The sequence below is a fragment of the Miniopterus natalensis genome, chromosome 17 (genome assembly GCF_054644295.1).
Source record: "Miniopterus natalensis isolate mMinNat1 chromosome 17, mMinNat1.hap1, whole genome shotgun sequence".
Classification (NCBI taxonomy): Eukaryota; Metazoa; Chordata; class Mammalia; order Chiroptera; family Miniopteridae; genus Miniopterus; species Miniopterus natalensis.
This window is the reverse complement of record NC_142097.1, coordinates 37,624,796-37,644,707: the sequence shown is the minus strand read 5'-3', so window position 1 is coordinate 37,644,707 and position 19,912 is coordinate 37,624,796. Positions and strand designations below refer to the sequence as shown.

General features: G+C 35.4%; 1 protein-coding gene across 4 annotated transcripts in view; it reads right to left on the bottom strand.

Moving 5' to 3' along the window:
• The window catches only part of HELZ (helicase with zinc finger), a 114,072-nt gene that overhangs the window by 44,636 nt on the left and 49,524 nt on the right, over positions 1–19,912 (bottom strand). For 3 of the 4 annotated variants that reach the window (XM_087826309.1, XM_087826310.1, XM_016204721.2), the window contains 8 exons: positions 18,701–18,968; positions 15,773–16,106; positions 14,829–14,959; positions 9,592–9,771; positions 8,962–9,066; positions 4,511–4,689; positions 1,339–1,457; positions 511–656 (listed from right to left, as the gene is read on the bottom strand). In XM_087826309.1, coding sequence (XP_087682435.1) covers positions 511–656; positions 1,339–1,457; positions 4,511–4,689; positions 8,962–9,066; positions 9,592–9,771; positions 14,829–14,959; positions 15,773–16,106; positions 18,701–18,968 — 1,462 coding nt within the window. The remainder of the gene's footprint in view (positions 1–510; positions 657–1,338; positions 1,458–4,510; positions 4,690–8,961; positions 9,067–9,591; positions 9,772–14,828; positions 14,960–15,772; positions 16,107–18,700; positions 18,969–19,912) is intronic. The other variant, XM_016204729.2, reaches the window with a different exon arrangement.

Sequence of the window (19,912 nt, the reverse complement as noted above, 5' to 3'; positions counted from 1 at the left end):
TTCTGTGTAATGATCTGGATCCAGTTACATGGGTGTGCTCGGTTTATGACTATTCATTGAGCTGTCACGATATTTTTCCTTTTATGGATGCATGCTACATTTAATAGAATCTTTTAAAACTTTATTGCTAAGTTTCATGGTGTTCCTTCCTCCCTCCCTTCCTTCCTTCCTCTCAAACGGATTCCTTATATACCATACAATAAGCAAACCATTATGTGATTTGTCAACATACCTGTTTATTACATCAGCGTAGTTTTACATATGTACTATATAGTCAGCCACAGAAAAATGTATCATAGCTAGCAGAGCCCAAAGTGTTCATTCCCAGAACTGCCCTATTCTGTGAAAAATTACAGCTGATTTTTGACGTTTTCTTTCATGAACATAAAAGTAAACATAACTTGCAACACCGCATAACTGCTGGGAAGACTCTGTCCCTAGCAACATGCTGTTCTGAGTCCCTGTCCCCAGAGCAGGAAGTGTGGCAGAGAGAGGGACGGTCACACCTACTTGATGATGGCCTCATGGGAGCGGTAGTTCTCGCAAAGGAGAATCCTACATGGGAACTCAGCGGGGTAATGCTCATAGAGTCGATCAAGTAGTGAAACATGAAGGTTTCTCTCCCTGGCAAACTCACTGTAAACAAAAGGACTGAGCTGTAACAGACAAACATACAGAGAAAACTTAATTAAATATATGTATTTTTTAAGCCACTCATTAAAAAATCCACCATGCTAAGGTTTCTGATACCCTAAACCCCAGCGTGCTGGATGCTAGAACAAGCAGCGCCAAAAATGTTTCCTATGAACAGTTTTACTGCTATGAAGTATGAGGCTAGAATTTCTAACTTCGTTCATTACACCAACCCTGACCTCGAGCTCCTGTGCAAAGGCTGGTAAGGGCTCCCTCAACCTAATAAATAGCTACTATTCAGGAATTTCAGGAATGCAACCCACTGCATCACTGGGGGAGTCAGTCAACCAGTTATTTCACTAAAATTGATCAAATCTTTAAAATGGTGAGCTGGTAGGATATTCTGACCAGGAATAAAAAAATTTTTAATAATTAGCAAAATAACCTTTTTCTCATGACAAAGTATAAGGAGCCATTCTTGATTATACCTTTGACAGCTAAAGAACAAAATTAAACTACTTCTGGCAAAGAAACAAAACTAGAATTTGTTCCTCTACACATGCAACTCTTTCCTGGATGTCTTGACAACTACGATACTATATAAGTTCAATCTTAACTATGGCAGAAGAGATTTGTAAAACAGATTTTAATAGGAATATAGTTTTTCTATAAGTTCCTTTCAATATGACAATACAGAAGGCTTACCTGCATGTGGTCACCAGCCAAGACAATCCGAGTGCTTTTAGTTGCTAATGCTAGAGGCATAATGGTTTCACACTCCATGGCCTGGGCAGCTTCATCTAACAGAATGTGCGTAAAAAACCCTACAAAGCACAGTGCAAACACAGTAAAGCATATTAAAGCAGCAACGAAGGTTGGAGCAGTTTTGCTGTTTTTCATCTCTGCTAAGGAAACAGTTTAGTGTGCTAATTTAAAAGCTGTGAGTACTTTTAATGCCGCGCCTCAATTGAAAAAATCATCAATTTAAATTATTATTTAAAAGCTAGAGGTTAAAAGGAGTAACTATTTTACTCAATAATAGATACATAAATGGCATCTGGTGCTACAGGCCCCACGACTAACAGCTGAATCGCTATATTTAAAAGTATTTTAAAAGTACCAGATAGTGGCTCTTCACCAAAAAGAAGGGTTGGCAACTAAACGCTGATAGCCCCAAAGTCCTCTCTCTATGCATTCACTTAAACACCAAAAAATAAAACAATGGTAGTTTATAAATAATTTTAACTCAAATATGCATATTAGGCATTAAAATAAAGAAAATCATACCTAAAACCTAATATAAAGGAGAAAGTTATAATTCAACTTTGAAATCAAAGGTTATCTATTAGCATATTCACTAATTTGATCATTTAGGTTTATTTTACATGTCTATACATGTTTGTACGTGTGTGGGTGTGGGTGTGTGTATATATATATATATGGGGAGGCAAACGTAGGTTTACAGTTGTGAGTACGCAAAAGCTTATTCTTGTATTATTAATTACTGTATTATTTTCAATACAAACAACTATAAACCCACTTTTGCCTCACACTGTATATACATATAAAATAAATAATTTTTTTTAGTCTAAGACCCAACCCTGAAGACATCACCAGTCTGGGGGAAAAAAAAAAAGACTAATAACAAATGTCAAAAAGTATATTATCAGAAGTCCCCCAGATGCAAACAGCTATAGTAGGAGGCATCCTATGTCTTGGTTGCTGCTGACACTCATACTGTGTACGGAAAGGAGGAAAAGTCCCTTTGCCCGTAAAAGGGGGGAAAAAGGCAAAAATCTCCTTGCTGTCTTAATGTGGAGAAAGAAAAAGTTGTCCCCTACTGCCAACTCAACAAGATAGGAAGGGCGCCCTCTTTTTACTAACATAGCAAAGAATACAAAGTAGTTTCTCAACAGAGTGATGAGTTATACAATCTCTGAATTCATCAGCCTACTGTAAGTGGCCCAAGAGCCTCCCCTCTGTTTCCATCCCTATTTCTATAACTATCAACAAATTCCAAACGATCTGTTCAGACAACTTTCTAATGCACTTTGTTTTTAGGTGGGGACTTTCTAAGTCATACTGAATGCATTAATAACCCTCACAACATCCACTTAAACAAACAGCTGTAGCTGACAGCACAAATATTAGTAACTGTTGTCTCTACCCAGAGGCCCGAGCAAGACATGGACACATGCATTTTTCTCCCTGTTGAAAGAATTTGTTCTTTTTGTTCCACAAGACTGATTAAGGAAGGTGATTATATAAACACAGAATTAAATTAGGGGAAAACCTGAGACTAGCGAAGAAAATCTACTGTTTTCATTAGATAATATTTTCATTAAATAGAGCCAGGCTGGAATCAGAAACTGGACAGATCATGAAATTGTTTTACCTTCGCTCAAGCTAGCTAGTAAAGGTAACCTCAACGCATCAAACTGATTTAGCGGGGGCCTTGGTTTTCTCATCTGTAAAATAACCCGCCACAGGGTTAACCTGAGAATTAAATGAAATATAGTATAAATACCCAGGACAAAGCATAGCTGATTTCTAATAAGTACTCTTCTACACTCTTCAAAGCCATTCTTTACTCCTCACAAAACTATACTCTTTAGGAGGTTTGGGTATTTAATCTATATGGCAAATATGCAGAGTATAATCATAAAGTAATGAGACTGATTGTTAAATAAACATACCAAAATTTACATTTCAAATAAGTGTTGTTCCATTCAAAGAAGTCAGTTGGGAGGAAACATAACTCATTCCAATGATGCAGTCACTGTTCAAAACATTTTTGAAACTCTGCTTTTGTAACTGCCCTCACCAGCCAGCTATGAGCTGCATGCACAAGAAAATAAGTCTCATTACTGAGAGGCACGTCTCTTTTCTTTTTTAAAACTGCTAATGGTATTGCTGTTTGATCACCTACCTACCTTATTCACCGGTTTCAGAAAGACTTACATGTCTCAGAAATATGTTGAAGCTTTTCTAAAATTAAATCTACCCTCAGAAAAGAAAATGTGGCCACCACTCATTCATTTAAGATAAAGAGAGGTTTATCAAGGGCTTCCAGGTGTCTATACCCCGGGCCAGGTGCCAGGAATACCAGGCGGACAGAACAGTCTCTACCTTCCAGGATGTTCAAAAGAATTTGTCACTGGCTCTGAAAGCAATTCCAAAAGGAGAAAGCAAAAAAGTGTTGAGCCACGCCAACCATTATAATATGGCAACGATAAATGAATATTCTTCCAAAGCAATTAAAGTGATACCATTGTTTGATGGTTAAGTTCTGCCATATTTATCAGAATTTCTTGTCACCTTGTATCTGTACTTTGTATAACATTAGTTTAATTTTACATAGTTCCTGTCTTACAACAATCTCAATAGTATGTTAAAAAAATATCTATCATGACTGTTGTCTCTACTCTAAACAACACAAAAGTATTTTAAAACAAAATGTGAAAAAACTGTAAAAAACACCAACACCGTCCAAATTTTAGTTTTTCACATTTATTCACAACAGTAAATAAATACCATCTGATCAATTAGAGAATAAATAGAACAGCAGTCACTAAAATGTCTGAAATGTCTAAACCAGGGGTTGACAATTTTTGTTTTTGTAAAGGGTCGAACAATATATATTTTAGGTTTTCTTGGCTAGACAATCTCTTTTGCAACTATTCAACTAAGCTGCTGTGGCACAAGAGCATCCATAGGTAATAAATAGGTAAGCAAATGGGCATGGCTGTGTTCCATCCTATAAAATGTTATTTACAAAAACAGGCCACAGGCAATAGTTTGCCAACCCCTGGTCTAGACTGAATGCAGAAGCCCTAGCCATTCAGAGACACCCTGTCTGTGTCTTGAGTCAGCATACCAGGTTCAAGGTCCAACTGACAGAGGTACTGGGAAGTATTCAATGTAACAACAACCACTCGGTGCTTAAGAATATCTTCTTTCTGTGGCATCTGAAAGGTGGAATGTGCGCTTGAGATCAAACAGTACTGATGCACAACTGGGTGAACAGTCTTTACCCAGCGATTTCTGAAATATACCCTATAAAAGAAGATAATATTTCCTATTTGTATTTATTAAGATCTTACCAGCACCTGATTATCAAAACATTGACATTATTATTTAAGACTACAATATCTGGAAATTAGCAAATAAGTCTGATACCTGTTAACACTCTACTGGATTAGAATTTAACATACAACTGTGACTTCCTCCTACCAAAAAAGATTCAAACAGAAAGTATATGTACTACCATAAAATAAACAATAATTTTTGTGTTCAGATTGACCTTACAAATAGAATGACACACAAACAGTTTCATAAGCATTATAGTTTAAATTCAAAGCATTGCCATTTGGAAATTATTTTTTCGTTAGAAAAATCCTTAGAAAAATATACTTTTTCTATTTTAATAATCTATGCTAACTTACAACAGAATGGCACACTTACAACAGAAATGAAAAAGTTATCTGCATTTCACTTTAGAATATATTATTATACCTATATTTAAATAGACATCTATCTAATATTCTAGAAATTTACAAATCAATATAAATTTTGGGCAATCATAACATCTTAAAAAATGGGGTATCTTCCATTAATTGAAAAAGAAAAATATTAGTCAGCCTCATGCAATAGATTACTAAGATGGTACAGAAACAACTTTTCCATCTACCCACCCCCCGACCCTCCCTGAAGCACTCTCCTCCCTCCCTCAGCTTCCATGACTTTCTTTCTTCCTCTGTAGGTTAGGGATCTGCAAGTCTTAGTCTCGGCTCCCTCCTCTTCTCAGGCTCTGTTCTGGCCCGACAATCTCATCCAGGCCCCTGGCTTCAATACCCTAATGACTCACACAGTTTTCTCTCCAACTAAGACCTCACCTCTGAGCTCCAGGATGCATATCCAACTCTTAATTTATTATTTGTCTCCTCTAAGATATTTCACAGGGAGCTCAAATGTAAAATGCACAAAAACTAATCTCATGATCTCCTAAAATGGACTATAACCCTCCATGAAATGCTTAAAACTGGCTGTCTTCTTATAGGCAAAGCAAAACAAAGTTTTTAATAAGTGTCCCTAAATAACCAATACCACTTCTTAAAGATGTTAAAAAATTAAATATTTTAGGTGTTAATTAAAAAAGTGTTAGATCAGCAAAGCAGAATTTACTTTTAAATATATGAAAATTTTCATTTTACCAACTACCTGAAAAAAATCACTTATAAATTATGATTCCATTAATATTAAAGTCTATGTATGTAAACAGAAATTACTAGAAATTAAACGCTAAAATGTTAACATTTATTTCCAGCTGATGAGGCTATAATTTTCGTTTTCTTCTTTGCCCTTTTCTATATTTCCCATACCTTCTTCAACATTTCATGTAAAGTTGAAAAACTGATTTTTCCAATTATTCATTAAATCTAACTCCAACCACTGTTCTTCTTCCAAGAAAAACTAGAAACTGAAGTGCTAAGTCTCACTGCTAACGTTTTGGTAACCACCTTGGGGAGCTACCCAGGTTGAAGCTATATTGTCTTGAAAGTACAATACTCTAGTGCTGTCTTCAAACAGATTTAACTACTTTCTTGGTACTTTCATTTTGTGCAACATTAAGGTAGACACTGTCTATAAGATTACTGAAAACACATCCAAGAACATTTTTCAAAATTGGAGAACTGATAGTACCAAGTGACACTTTCAGGCTCATAGTATAAGTGACACGAACTAATTTACTTACTTCTAGAAACAACCCATCCACATATCCCACATGAAGTATAATGATACTTAATACAGGACACTGTCTGGTAATAAAAAAATTATAATTCACCAAAATTTTATTCATGTATTGAATTCATATGTAATAATCCCCCCCCCCAAAAAATGTTGTTCCTTAAGATACTACAGAATCAGACAGACCTGATCCCAGAAGGAAATCTGTTTCTTTAAAGATCTATATAAAACAACAAATATCTTCTATTTGCCTTAGGGCAGTAAATGCATACTTTCTCCATAATCTCTATCCACTAAGTGATAACTTTGCCAGAACCAGATACTGAACCATACATAGAACAAGACTGTGCTTTCCTCTCTGTTACACTTTAAAATCTTCTAATTCTAAGGAAGAAGTAAAAACTGAATCTAAAATGGTTTCTACAGCCTCCATCCCCAAACATTTTAACCCTGACTCCTGGCATCTAACAGAACTTTATGCATTTTAACCACAAGGATGTATATTTAAATATTTACTGTATTAACTATTTAATGTTTATGACTATTTTCACACTTTATCACGTTTACCAAGGCCTGCTCTAAACTATACTGTGAAAAAGGCAAACTCATCAGTTCTACTCCATTCAAGGTCATATGCAGATGCTTACTGCCTTCTTGTGTTCTTTCCCCTTCATCTTGGGACAATTCAGTTCAGATAAAGCTGATCTCCCCAGAATAATTTTCTCTATTCCATCTCCCATACCTTTGTAGTTTATTGTCCATTAGGAAAATTATAAATAAAACCGAGTTAACATAATAAATGGTGCTAACAAATCCTAACATTTCAATGCATTAATCCTCATAGGAAATACATTCACAAGTTAACACCTTTCCCAAAGAGAAAAACCACTGTGAAAATGTAGGGCCACATAAAAAATACTTGGGGAAGTCAAGCCTTTTCTTATTTTATTCCATTTACTAAACGAAATATCATTTGTACTTAATTATACTTAAATATTTTTCCATCTTGACTGAACTACCCTTGAGATTTGTGGAGAGGTGAGATTTTTCTGCTAGTCGGCAAGTTTCTAAATTTGTACCATTACAGCTATACACATACCCTGCTGGAACGTAACTTATGCTACATATTTAGATGCACTATATGTTGAATTATAACCACCAAAACATAATTTTACTTGGGAAAGCTAAGCATAATGCTAGTCAAATGATGGATTTTAATGTTTATCAACAACAGTTCCACTGCCTAGGCTGACCAAGATTTGAAAAGCTTTGTTTCCAAGCCAAGTACACCATGATAATTGAGATTGCCATGGTTCCCACATAACACACACATACACAAACATAAACACACATGTGCACACTCTACCAACAACAAAGCAAACAAGTATCTCCATTAAAGTAAATGCATTCATAGCAAAAATGCTACTAGTTGTCCAATTTTCACTTAAGAGCTAAAAAAGATTAGAATCTGAAGCAAACTAGCTATTGATAAATTTATCCATTAGCAAATACCACATTTTCATTTACAGTGATTGTATACATGTGATGTTTTCTTATTAAACACAACTGAATTACACTGAAAGTAATTATTTCTGCTCTAATTTTCCAGAGTGAAAACAAAGTATGGCATAAAAACCTGTGTTTACAGGCCATGCCATTTTTTTTCTCATTTGTTCTTTTTAATGCAACTGCAAAATCATTCAAATGGCTTTGATTATGGGTATCAAAGAATTAAATAGCAAAATCTCATTTTTCCATGCCTAGATTCAACAAAAAGTTAGTGAATTATGATTCAAAAGTGTGGTTAGAAATTAATTTGTAAGCAATAATTGTATTCAAACAACATAGGGCATGATATATTAGTTTATAAAATGGCAAAATTAACATTAATTCATATAACAATGAAAGCAAATGGTATAATAAACAACCATTTAATGATTCTTTATTGTTTTCTGAAGAAAAGGATTTTATTCCCCCACAATCCTATATTTAAGTACATTTCATATCCACATACACTGAAAGAATCTTTCTATATCAACCTAAAATTTTCTTGGAGACTTACTTTGTCTCTTAAATGATAAAAGCTGTAAATACCAGTCAATTACAATTTGCCGCAGAAATCACTTCAATACTTCATGCTTCTCTAATGTGTAGCTTTTATGAAATTACCTGCATGATCACAGTCAAATCTTATTTCCATAAAGAACTATCACTGAATGACTACTCTGCCATGCAAAATATGCTAGAATTTTAAATTAAATTTAATGTAAATCATACTTGTTACTTCATCATAGTAGCTTTTAGAGGTACACATCACAGTCAGCTCAGACTATAACAACATTTTTACACACAAAACTTAAAAAAGGATGTCTTTTTCTTTACTTAATGTTTAAGATGTGAACGGTCAAAGGTTTTTCAATTTTTCCTTAATTTAAAAAGTTTCTTAAAAAGGCATACCCTCCAAATGCCAATGCAGAGTTGAAGATTTTGGTATTCTGAAAGTTACTAAAATCTTTACAGACACCTTTTCTTAAGAATAATAAAGTATGATATAGATACATAATAAGCCTTAAAAAATACCTGAGAGGTCTTGCCTGGGGATTGCCTGCTTCTACATATGGATGTAAATAATCCTTTATGTAGAGATCAGCAGCACTATTAGAATGGGTGCAAATGAGAATCCTGCTGAAATAAATGGTGCAAATAAAAAGAATGATAAAACAGAAAACTATTCAAGCAGTATAATACAAAAAAAAAGCAGTGGCCATCATAACATTATACATTTCCCTCAACCTACTCAGTACCCTCTATCATATTATTGAATAACGCTTTTAGTAAATCATATTACTCTTTATGCTATAAAGGAAATAAGGTCCCTAAAATTATTACTAAATCTAGCATATAAAATTACTTTTTAAAAAATCCAGCTCTTTGGCTATAACATACAATCACAATCCCTTAACTGACTTGGGGTTTTGCTGGCTATTTAAAAGCTATCATTCTCCATGTTGTCAATTTTTTTAAAAAGTATGTTTTAAGAGAATTCAAATTTTAGTGCTTTGGGGTTTGAGTGTATGTCTTTTTCTCTCTTTTTTACTTTTTAAAACTTTACAAGCTGGGTGAAAACTGTTTTGCTAGCCCTCACTGTATTCACAAGGACAAAGGCCATGTCCTAGGAATGAGGTCAGAGCACACGCCCCACCACCTCACCTCGTCTCCTGCTGCTGGAGTATGTGCTTTACCGCCTGAGCTAGTGTGAAGGTTTTGCCTGTCCCGTAGGGTCCGATGATGAGAACAGGAGGCAGCTCTATTGAAAGTGGGGTTGTAATGGCCAGAACAGCCTCTTTCTGTTTTGCATTTAGTCGAGGATCCAACTGTTCATCCCATTGTCTATAGAAAAGAAAAATGTAAGCTCTTTTAAACAAATGCATTTTATTTATAAACAGAACGCAATATACAAGTCTTCTGAATGTCATGAACCATTAAAAATACTGAAATAACACAGCATCTATAAAAATAAATGCTTATTCTAAAATTACTTTTTAGAAAATTACCCAACAGTAGGTGTAAGGTATTTTACTATGCTGACCAAAACTCACTTTAGTTACCTTTTCCTATTCCAAGTGCAAAAAGGTAAGTAACCTAAAGACATCACACGCTATTAGTCTAGTTCCTGCCAAGTGTGTATATAGTGATGACAATGTCTTTAAAATGGAGTTTCCCTCTGCTACATAAAAGCATCAAATAACTTTTTTCTGGTACTAATGAAGTAGCCGTTTTTTGCATAGCAAATAAAATGCAAAAGGGAAACTGATTTCCAAATTCTAATCCACTAAAAGATCTTAGTAAAGTTTAAAATAAGGGGAAAGGAAAAAACCTGGATGTCCCTGGTTAAGAGATATCAAACTTTTATGAAGTTCTTAATTCAGAAAATAGCAGGTTTCTTTAAAAGGCCAAACAACATGAAATGTTCTCTAATATTTTCAGATGCACATATATTATACATGTCATATTTTTCAGGGTAGGGAACACCTGTCATGGCAGCACAAATGGCTGCTGTAATGAGATCCAGCTTCCTAGTGTCCTTTCTATGACTTGGCTAAGTTTCGAAGATTTAAATGGACAGCAGATGCTGAAAGGGATCAAACCAAGTGGAGAACCAACAGCATTCTTTCTCACAACTAAAATTAAAATACTAAATATCGCAACAACTATGGTAAAAATGATAGGGATGTGAACCAAAATAAGAAGGGTGTGTAGAGACTTAGAAAATTTACAAAGTGTCTACAAAATAACCCTTAGACAGGAGGACATGGTGTAGTGAAAATTCCCTGTCTGTGAGGCTCTACCCTACTTAAATCAGAAGCTAGTTATTTATGGAAAATCTTAACACTTTCCGTTTTAAAAAGTTATTATGATAGATAATTCCAAACAAACAAAATTCTCCTTAAAAAAATGTAAAACTTTAGAAAACAAACATTGGCCACATAAACATGACATTACTTTTTTTTCTGAAATTTAAACTTTCAAGTGAAAAACAAAAGGACTCTGACCAGTGGCACTAGATTTCCTTGAAGCCAGTCACTAAAGCTCAAGCATTTTACTCCACAGAGTTAAACATTAACCAGCTTATTTCCTCATAATTCTGCAAGTCCCCAGCAATGTTTCATCTTCTACGAAAGAGGAAGCTGCTTTAGATGACTGCTAAGTATAGACCTAATACACGTGGCAGACACTGTGGAATGGTTCTCCCCAAACCATCCACGGCACCCTTTCTGCCCTTCCTCTACTGAGCCTAGACAGCTATAACACTCCCATTTCCCAGCCTCCTCTGCGGGAGACCCAGGTCTGGTCAGTGAGATGTAGGAGGAAATTCCTCAAACGGGCTTCTATACCCAATAAAGCAAAAGCACAGCCTCACTAGAAGAAAGCCCTTTCTGCTACTTTGCCTTCCTCCTTCACCTGGCTGAAATGAGCTCGTGGTAAATAAAACTGCAGCAACCATCTCATATTCATGAGGCAAGAGGCATCAAGAAGAAAACTAACACGCTGTGTATGGCAGAGAGGAGGGGGAAACCATGGCCCTTGATGCCACTGCTGAGCCCCTGCACCAGCTCTGGACCACCTACCTCTGGGCCTCTATCTCTACATGTTGACAACACAGTTCAGTCAGTAAACTGTTACTTGCATCAATGCCCGATTACTATTATTCTATGATACCTGATCCCATGGTTCCTTTGCCTGTACATCGAGATAACAATACTTGTATCACATGGTTATTGTAAAGCTACAAGCTGTTTAGAAAAATAATTGAGCAATAAGTGCTCAATTAATGTTTGCTTCCATTATTATATTTTCCGAGAATTTCAAAAAAATGAGATATAACTTGACCAGTACACTTTCAAAGAACATGAAAATGTTTTAAAAACAATCTCTAATCTTTCAAATTTGGGGACTTTTAATGAACTTATTAATAAAGAGATATTACATTATATACATAAATCTAAAAGATTAAAGACAGATTTATGGGTATAATTCTAAAATATGTCAATACTTCTTTATTTACATAGCCCATTCTACTTTACCAATTGTTTCAGTGTAAATAAATGCTTCAGAGCAAATCAGAAATTTTAACAATGTTGGTCAACTCTATAGTTTCCAGTCATGAATGATGAACATTTATAGAAAGCCAATGAGTAACACAAATTGTCTTTATGTATTGTACCACCCACTAAATTCATTCAAAGTTCTTTTTTATCCTGGGCTAATGTATTGTTGTAATTAATTTATATACAACATGCCCAAGAATAATTTCTCAACTTCAACTATCTATCTATATTCTACCTTACTCCAGAAAAGATTTTAAATGGCTAATGATTTCTCAATATGTTCCCAGTTACATTTAAATTACTACTTACAATTACAGTGCTATGGAATATCTTCCTGCTTAAAAGTTTTCTGCTATTGGACATTTTCTTAGTTAACTTTTACAGTTAATACTTGCAGTCAGGGGTATTTGAATATATTATTATACACTATATAATTTTCAGAAGTAAGCATATCAAATAAATGCCTAATAATACTGGCATGGCCTCACACTTGAAACCCTAATTTCTTCTTTAAACTTGAAGTTCTTATTAATTTAAATGTGTCATATATTAACAATCCGCAAGGCCTGTTGGAGATGTGAAGATAAATAAGATATGATCTCTTCCTTTAAAAAACTCAGAAGGTACTAGACTTATCAGGGGGAATCACTTCCTAAGTTATATAAATGCCTAACAAATGTACACCTGAAAATAATATTGAATTTCAACTGTACCTGAAAAACTTTTTAATAAATTTTTTAAAAGTTCAGAATCTAATAAGAACAGCAGAAATATACACAACAAAAATTAATTTGAGAGAAATTATGCTTGAAAACACAAAACTGACTAAACCTACCAAATAATAGACACACTAAATATTTGTTCAAATAATGAAATGAAAGGCTGATTTATTACTTGGAGAGAGCACTTGAGCTAACTAAATCTTGAAACACAGATAAAAATCCTCAACAGATCAACATTGAGCACAGATTATTTCAGGGAGAGAAGATCACTTACAGATGAGAAGGGCTGCAGAGAGGAAAATGTGGAGTTTAACGGGTATAAAGTTTCAGTTCTGCAAGGTGAAAAAGCTCTGCAGATTGACTGAGCAACAATATAAGTATACTTATCACTACTGAACTGTACACCTAAAAATGATTTAGATGGGCCCTGGCCAGTGTGGCTCAGTTGGTTGTGCCATTCTGTGCACCAAGACGTCACTGGTTTGATTCCCCATCAGGGCACATGCCCGGGTTGGGGGCTCAATCCCCGGTAAGGGACATGAGGAAGACAGCTGATGGATGTTTCTCCCTCTCGAGAAATCAATAAAAATGTATTTTTTTAAAAAAGATTAAGATGCTAAGTCTTATGTAGATTTTACCAGAACTTTAAAAAAATTTAAGAATTATTTTAAAAGATAAGGAGGCAAGCAAGTGTAGGGCAAATTATACAAACTTCAAGGTAATTCGATATGACTAGAGCATGGGGATTAGACGGAAAAAGAGAGTGTCAAGTAGAAAAAAGTAAAAGAAACTGAGAAGATACTGTTGCAAAGTGCTATCAATAAGACCACATAATAGAGTTTGGAATCAGGCTGCTCAGACTTCATTTACGTATCAAGAGGAAGGCTTCAAAGATGTATAAGCAGTGAAATAAAATGATTATTTTGGCAAACTCACTCTGAAAGAAATCTGAGGGTGAGCCTAGAGAACAGACAGACAGCAGGACGGAAGACCAAGGAGAAGGGACTGGACCAGCCGCGCTCTACACCAAGCAGGGGCTGCGAGGACCGGAAGGCTGGCAAGGGCGCAGGGAAGCTGAGCCAGACAAGGGCCGAGCTGCTCGGGTTCCTACAGCTCGCGGGCCAGCGATTCCTCCAGGACAGCGGAGGTGGAGCACGGTGGCTACAGGACGGGTGAATAAGTATACTAGAAACATGCAGACTATTCCTGACCAGGAAATTTGGCAGTAAAAAGAAAAATGGGGATAGAATCGCTAGGGTAAGTGTTCTGTTTTTAGGACCAGGAGAAATGATACATGAGAAGAGATATATGCCACCTCGAGGCCTGGCCCATAAGCATTTCCTTTGTGAGGCTCTGTGCTCCTTCTCACCCCACCTGCCAGCTGCACGCTGACCTTGGAACCATTTACTAAAGATACCAGAGCTTCCTTCAGAGATGGAAGAGAGCTACCCTACCATGATTGAATTGACACAAATGATCAAGAAATAAACTTCTATTGTACAGAGCAACTGAGACTTAAAAAAAGAACCACGATGGGAGTGAGCTGCGCAGGGGCGGGGCCAAGAAGATAAAACCCAGTGAAAAAGATGAAAAGGAGACGTAGTCATGCAGCGTCGCTGCTGTTATTCTGGAAACGACACAGAAGCATCGTATTTCATTACACTAAGTAAAGAAGTGCCAAGTAGAATTTAAGCAGAAAAATATTTACACAACCATGAACTTGAGAGAGGCTTCTGAAGTGATATCTGCTATGATACTTTCTCCATTCTGCTAAGTTACAAAAACATCTTCTATATTCAAAAATTATTTTAAACACTATATAGAAAGGCCCTAACTTTCCCATTCAACTTCTCCTCAGAAAAACTCCTAAATTGCTTGGCATCCTATAAAATTAAGGCTGTATGAGGAGAGCACTGGAATCCAGTTAGACTCCAAGGAAAAGTGAGTAGGTGATGGACCTCAATGCTGCATTCTTTTATTCTTGTTTCCCAACTAATAAAATGTCCCCTGAAGAACACAGAACAGCTTTCCTACAAAAGTATGCCTAAGTTGTTTGATACAGATATTTGATTTGACATTAGCATGGCTCCCTTTAATGAGACAGTCCTTTTTGTACCTGTTGGGACTCCAAGGTATGGTTGGAGTCATAGTGACATCTGGAAATAGAACCCCACTGTCCTTGATCCTGTCTAGCGCATAATGCATTTCACAGAGGGGTAATCGATTTAACTGAAACTGAAGTTCAACCTGAAACACAAGATAAAACATTTTTAAAACATTAAAGTAAACCTCAACACTTGCAGCTCACTAAAATACTTTGTGAAGATAATCTTTTAGGGGGACCAAGTTTAGAGATTCTATTAAAGTACAATTATATTCTAATAATAATTATCAGAGGTAATATTTGCTTAGTTTATTTAGTCAGGCACTATAATGAACACTTTACATAGATTATCTCATCTAATAGTATCAATAATATATATACTATTAACCTCATTTTATACCTGAAGAAACTGAGGCACTTGTAAATTACTTAATCTCTAGATAAATGTTATCTGATTACACCATTCCTATGAAGAATACATTTGATACAATCAGTAGACCATCTGTGAAATATCATCTCTCAAGTGATAAAACTAGCCCTAAGACACTATCAATTTACTATGAATAAATAATATTCGCCATCTTATGGTTAAAAAGAAAAAAGGTTAGCTCTCCAGTTAAATATGGCAGACTGAACACACAGTTCACCTAAGAATCCATAAAGTCAAAGAGAAAGGAGCAGATACAACTTCAGGTGGGAACTGTCCCAGGATATCACTTAGTTTCTTTGAATCTGTTCCTCCACTTCTGTTTTAAAACTATAATCAGAAACTTAACCTTGTATAAAACCGTAACATTTCAGATGTTACTTAGATGAGAGAGTGGATTTTCTCTGAGTTACCAGAGGTTCAATTCTCCACCCCTCAGTATAACACTTCCAGTTATGGCAGAAGGAGGAAAACCAAACCAGAAGAGTGTCAGCTGAGAAGGAGACCTTTGCCACACTTCAGAACATACCTGTGTGTCACAATCAGGCCGAAGATTAAGTTCTTCACAGCATTCCCTGGATATCCTTAAAAATATATATTCTTTTGTTTTTTCTTCAATAGTAGCTTCATAAACCTTCTCTTTGGTTCCCTGGGTCTGTACTAACTTCTCTTTCGGGACTGGTAATAAATAAACAGCATTGACTTTGGTCATCACCAGCCGTCCAGCCAAAGTATCTTCAGAAAGTGTTTCAGTAAGCTTAAAGCGACCAAAAAGTTGTCCATTCTGAGCATACTTTGCACCTCCAGAAACTCCAGTGAGCATGAAGCTTGCAAGAATCTGCAATTGCACTTTAAGGTTGAACCTAAATCAGAAGTGGAAAATGAGTTTACATATTTTACATCAAAAACTTAACTAGAAGAGTAAAGCAAAATAAATCAAATATAAACATACAAAAATCAAAACTTCATTATCAATTCCATTCCACTGAGCTACAAACTACATAATATCTGTCTGCCTTTAATCCAAGCTGGAAACAAACAAAACTTTAAGTGAATAAACGCTTATTCAGTAACAAGATACATATTAAATTTTGTTGAAGAGTATACACATTTTTAGCAGTATGAGCATTTATTTTTTTATATCTTTATTGATTTCAGAGAGAGGAAAGGAGAGGAAGAGATAGAGATAGAAACATCAATGATAAGAGAGTCATTGATCGGCTGCAGCCCGCAACCCGGGCATGTGCCCTGACCGGGAATCGAACCCTGATCTCCTGGATCCTAGGTCGACGCTCAACCGCTGAGCCACGCCCGGCTGGGCAGCAGTATGAGCATTTAAAATGAGGCTAAGTGTGATTTATTTTAATAAAATGAAATATTATATATTATCAATATGAAAGTGTTTGACCACACCATTGGGGCAAATAAGGCTTTACAACCACCTGGAACCAAAAGGAAAGGCACCACTTTAAAACTCAATGGATTTGCGCAGCCGGGCGTGGCTCAGCGGCTGAGCATCCACCTAGGATCCAGATCGCAGTTCGATTCCCAGTCAGGGCACATGCCCGGGTTGCGGGCTCGATCCCCAGTGGGGGGCGTGCAGGAGGCAGCCGATCAATGACTCTCTCATCACTGATGTTTCTCTCTCTCTCTCTCTCTGAAATCAATAAAGATATATTTTAAAAAAAAAAAAAACCTCAATGGACTTGTATTAAACTGATGCTCTCCAAGTTGATTTTACCAAAATTTCTAACCATAAAATTCTTTTTCAATGAATGACACTTCTCTGCTAATGAATAACATCCAAAATAAATTTCCGGTCATGGCAACATCGAGGCAAGGCTCAACCTTTCTAAAGACCCTTAATATAAACTGCCAAGTAGCCCTCCAGAAATATACCAACTTAGTTTGCCACCAGTGCTCATTTCGTATTGCAGATATTTTTAAGCCCCTCTTAAAGTGGCTTTAGAAGCCTTTCCAAGGTGCTCTCGGAGTGAATTTTCATCCATTTAATTTCTTGGTCAGAATCTCACTTCCACTAGTTTGTAGGGTTCATTCTTTTTTCATTCAGATAAATTTCTATTTAAAAACAATAACCCATAAGTCTATTGATATGTAAAGTAATGTATATGGAATGATTTATAAACTTTAATAAAATACTAAACAAACAGAAGTTAACTTATAGTATTTCCAAATGTCTGGTATGGTACTCCAAAATAGTCTCTTAAGATTCCAGTAAGCTTTTAAGTTCTGTTTCATCCCAATATTTATGACTTATCATAATGTTCCTTTCACAAGGAAAAAGAAACTACAATAATATAAATAAAATACATGCCTATTAATAATGTGAATAACACACATGATACAAGCCACCGTCCCTGGTATTTGATAACTGACCATTTCATTAGAACCATCTATAGAAACAATAGGTAAGTCTTTTAAGAGACCATTAATAGGCCACAATTTAAAGTCTTAGAGTAATGAAAACTATATTCTATCTGACTTTGTAAATCATAACATGTATTTATTTGAATAAAATACTTTCCAAAAGTTAGATCATATTTAATCTATAAATAGAGAACACACAAGAATCTTTAAATTTTCACTTTTCTTTTTCTGAATATATCCTTCAGTGAGTATTAAATATCTATTTATAATATTAATGATAAGGAACCGATAAGGCAGCTTGTGACCAATATAATTTTATTAACCAATGCCACCCCAATAAATTCAATAAAAAAGGAGGAAATAAAAATAAGGCAGCTTAGGAAAGAAAAATATGTTGGTTAGGCTGTATTTAAAGGGGAAACTACTTATAAAAATGTGTTCATGCCTCATAACTGTGGTTCAATTTTTAAGGCTTGTTCCATTTTACTAAACAGCAGAATGCTACAACCAAACATAATAACCATTTGATTAACATCTTCCTTCACTCAAACTTTCATTTCACAGATTACTTTTTCTATGATTCAAATAAGCTTCTGATTTAAACATCTGATCCTAACCTGTGGGATATGGCTAAAATACATTAAAACTATAAAGGTATTTTATTATTATCTAATAGTTTTCCTGAAGATTTAAATCATTTCATGCTTAAAACTCCTTTTCAAAATATGTGCTTTCAGTTTTTGACCATTTATTAAACAAATATCCGCTGAGTGCTTGCTCTGACCGCGACGAACGGAAACCTCCTGAGGAGCTGGGCCTACGCGTGTGGACTCCAGCACCTGGCAGTCTTGTGGGAATGAACTAAGTACTAAACACCAGGGCCACCAAGATGAGCAAGACACAGTTCTTGCCTTAAGAAGCTCACATACAGCTACTGAATAACAGCCGCTGAGTAACAACCATGTTACTACCTGTCTTCACGTAGACACACCGCCATTTTCAAAATGAAAAGTACCATCGAAAGGGGAGAGCAACCAAAAACAAGAAAAGTGTTTCTAATGTAACTCACTTGCTGACTTCTTTATACTGGGCTATCTCCTCAATATAAAGAAGGTCATGCAGCCGCGACTGATAGTTGGTCTTGGTCAATGACTTGTCTAAAACGGACTGGGTAAACAGCTGGTCAGCAGAGAGAGGAATTTGGTATCTGATAAGAAGGCTCTTCTCCAAATCAGTAGTTTCATTAGGTTCAAAATCTACAATAGTCTTAGAAGAGGAATCCCAACGTTTAGCTGTGGTTACTAGCTGTTGTTTTGCATGCATCAGGTATTCAAGATCTAGATGGAAACAAAAAACACATTTAAAAAAGAACACAACATTAAAATTCTCGAATAATGGACTATACATTTTAATAATTTTAAATGCTAAAGTTAAAATTCTTAAAAACAGAACAATATAAAAACCCATTTGACAGTCTTTTTCCTACATCAGAAATATTTTTTTGTCCAGCTTAACAAAATAACATAAATAGGAATTCATATAAAAGATATCTTTTTTTACATTGGGCTAGGGCATACAAGATATCGTTATTAACAGCTTAAAAATACAGATTAACATTTAGAATTTAACTTCAGTCAAAAGAAATCTACAGGAAGAAGATACGATAAGTTCCTCCTAAGACAAAAACCTATCAGGTGGCAACCATTTTTCTCCTCCTACTGACAATATCTGCCCCGTTACAGAAAGAGAAGATCAGAAAACTGTGAAAGGTTAAATCTTTTCCTGTGTGGTAAAGCACAGAGAAACTCTAAAAGTCCACTTGCAACAAACAAAAGCCTTTTAGAAAATATTCATGGAAAACACTGCTAATTCTACATTAAAATACAGTATGATGTACCATTCAAATGCCATTTTTTTAAAAAAAATCCACTTCAGCCTCAGTTAAATTATACTGTAAGTAGGACACAATGTCAAAATGAATGACTATTCAAGTCTGACATCTCTGAAAAAATATGCAGAATGGCAGCACAGGGTGAAATATTTCGTAACATAGATTCTGAGCACTGGGTAGCCTCACTGTCTGCAGTGTGTGTTACTTTTCTCTTGGGTGGAACATACATACATACACCTATAAATATGAAACTTAACCAAAAGAAAAAAAGTTGCTTAACTGACTAATCAGGCTGAGATCCAGTTTTTATCTAGCGTAACTAGAAAGATGATTTCACAACTCAAGTTAAAATTTTAGGGAAAAATAATAAAAAATTTAAACAGAGATCAG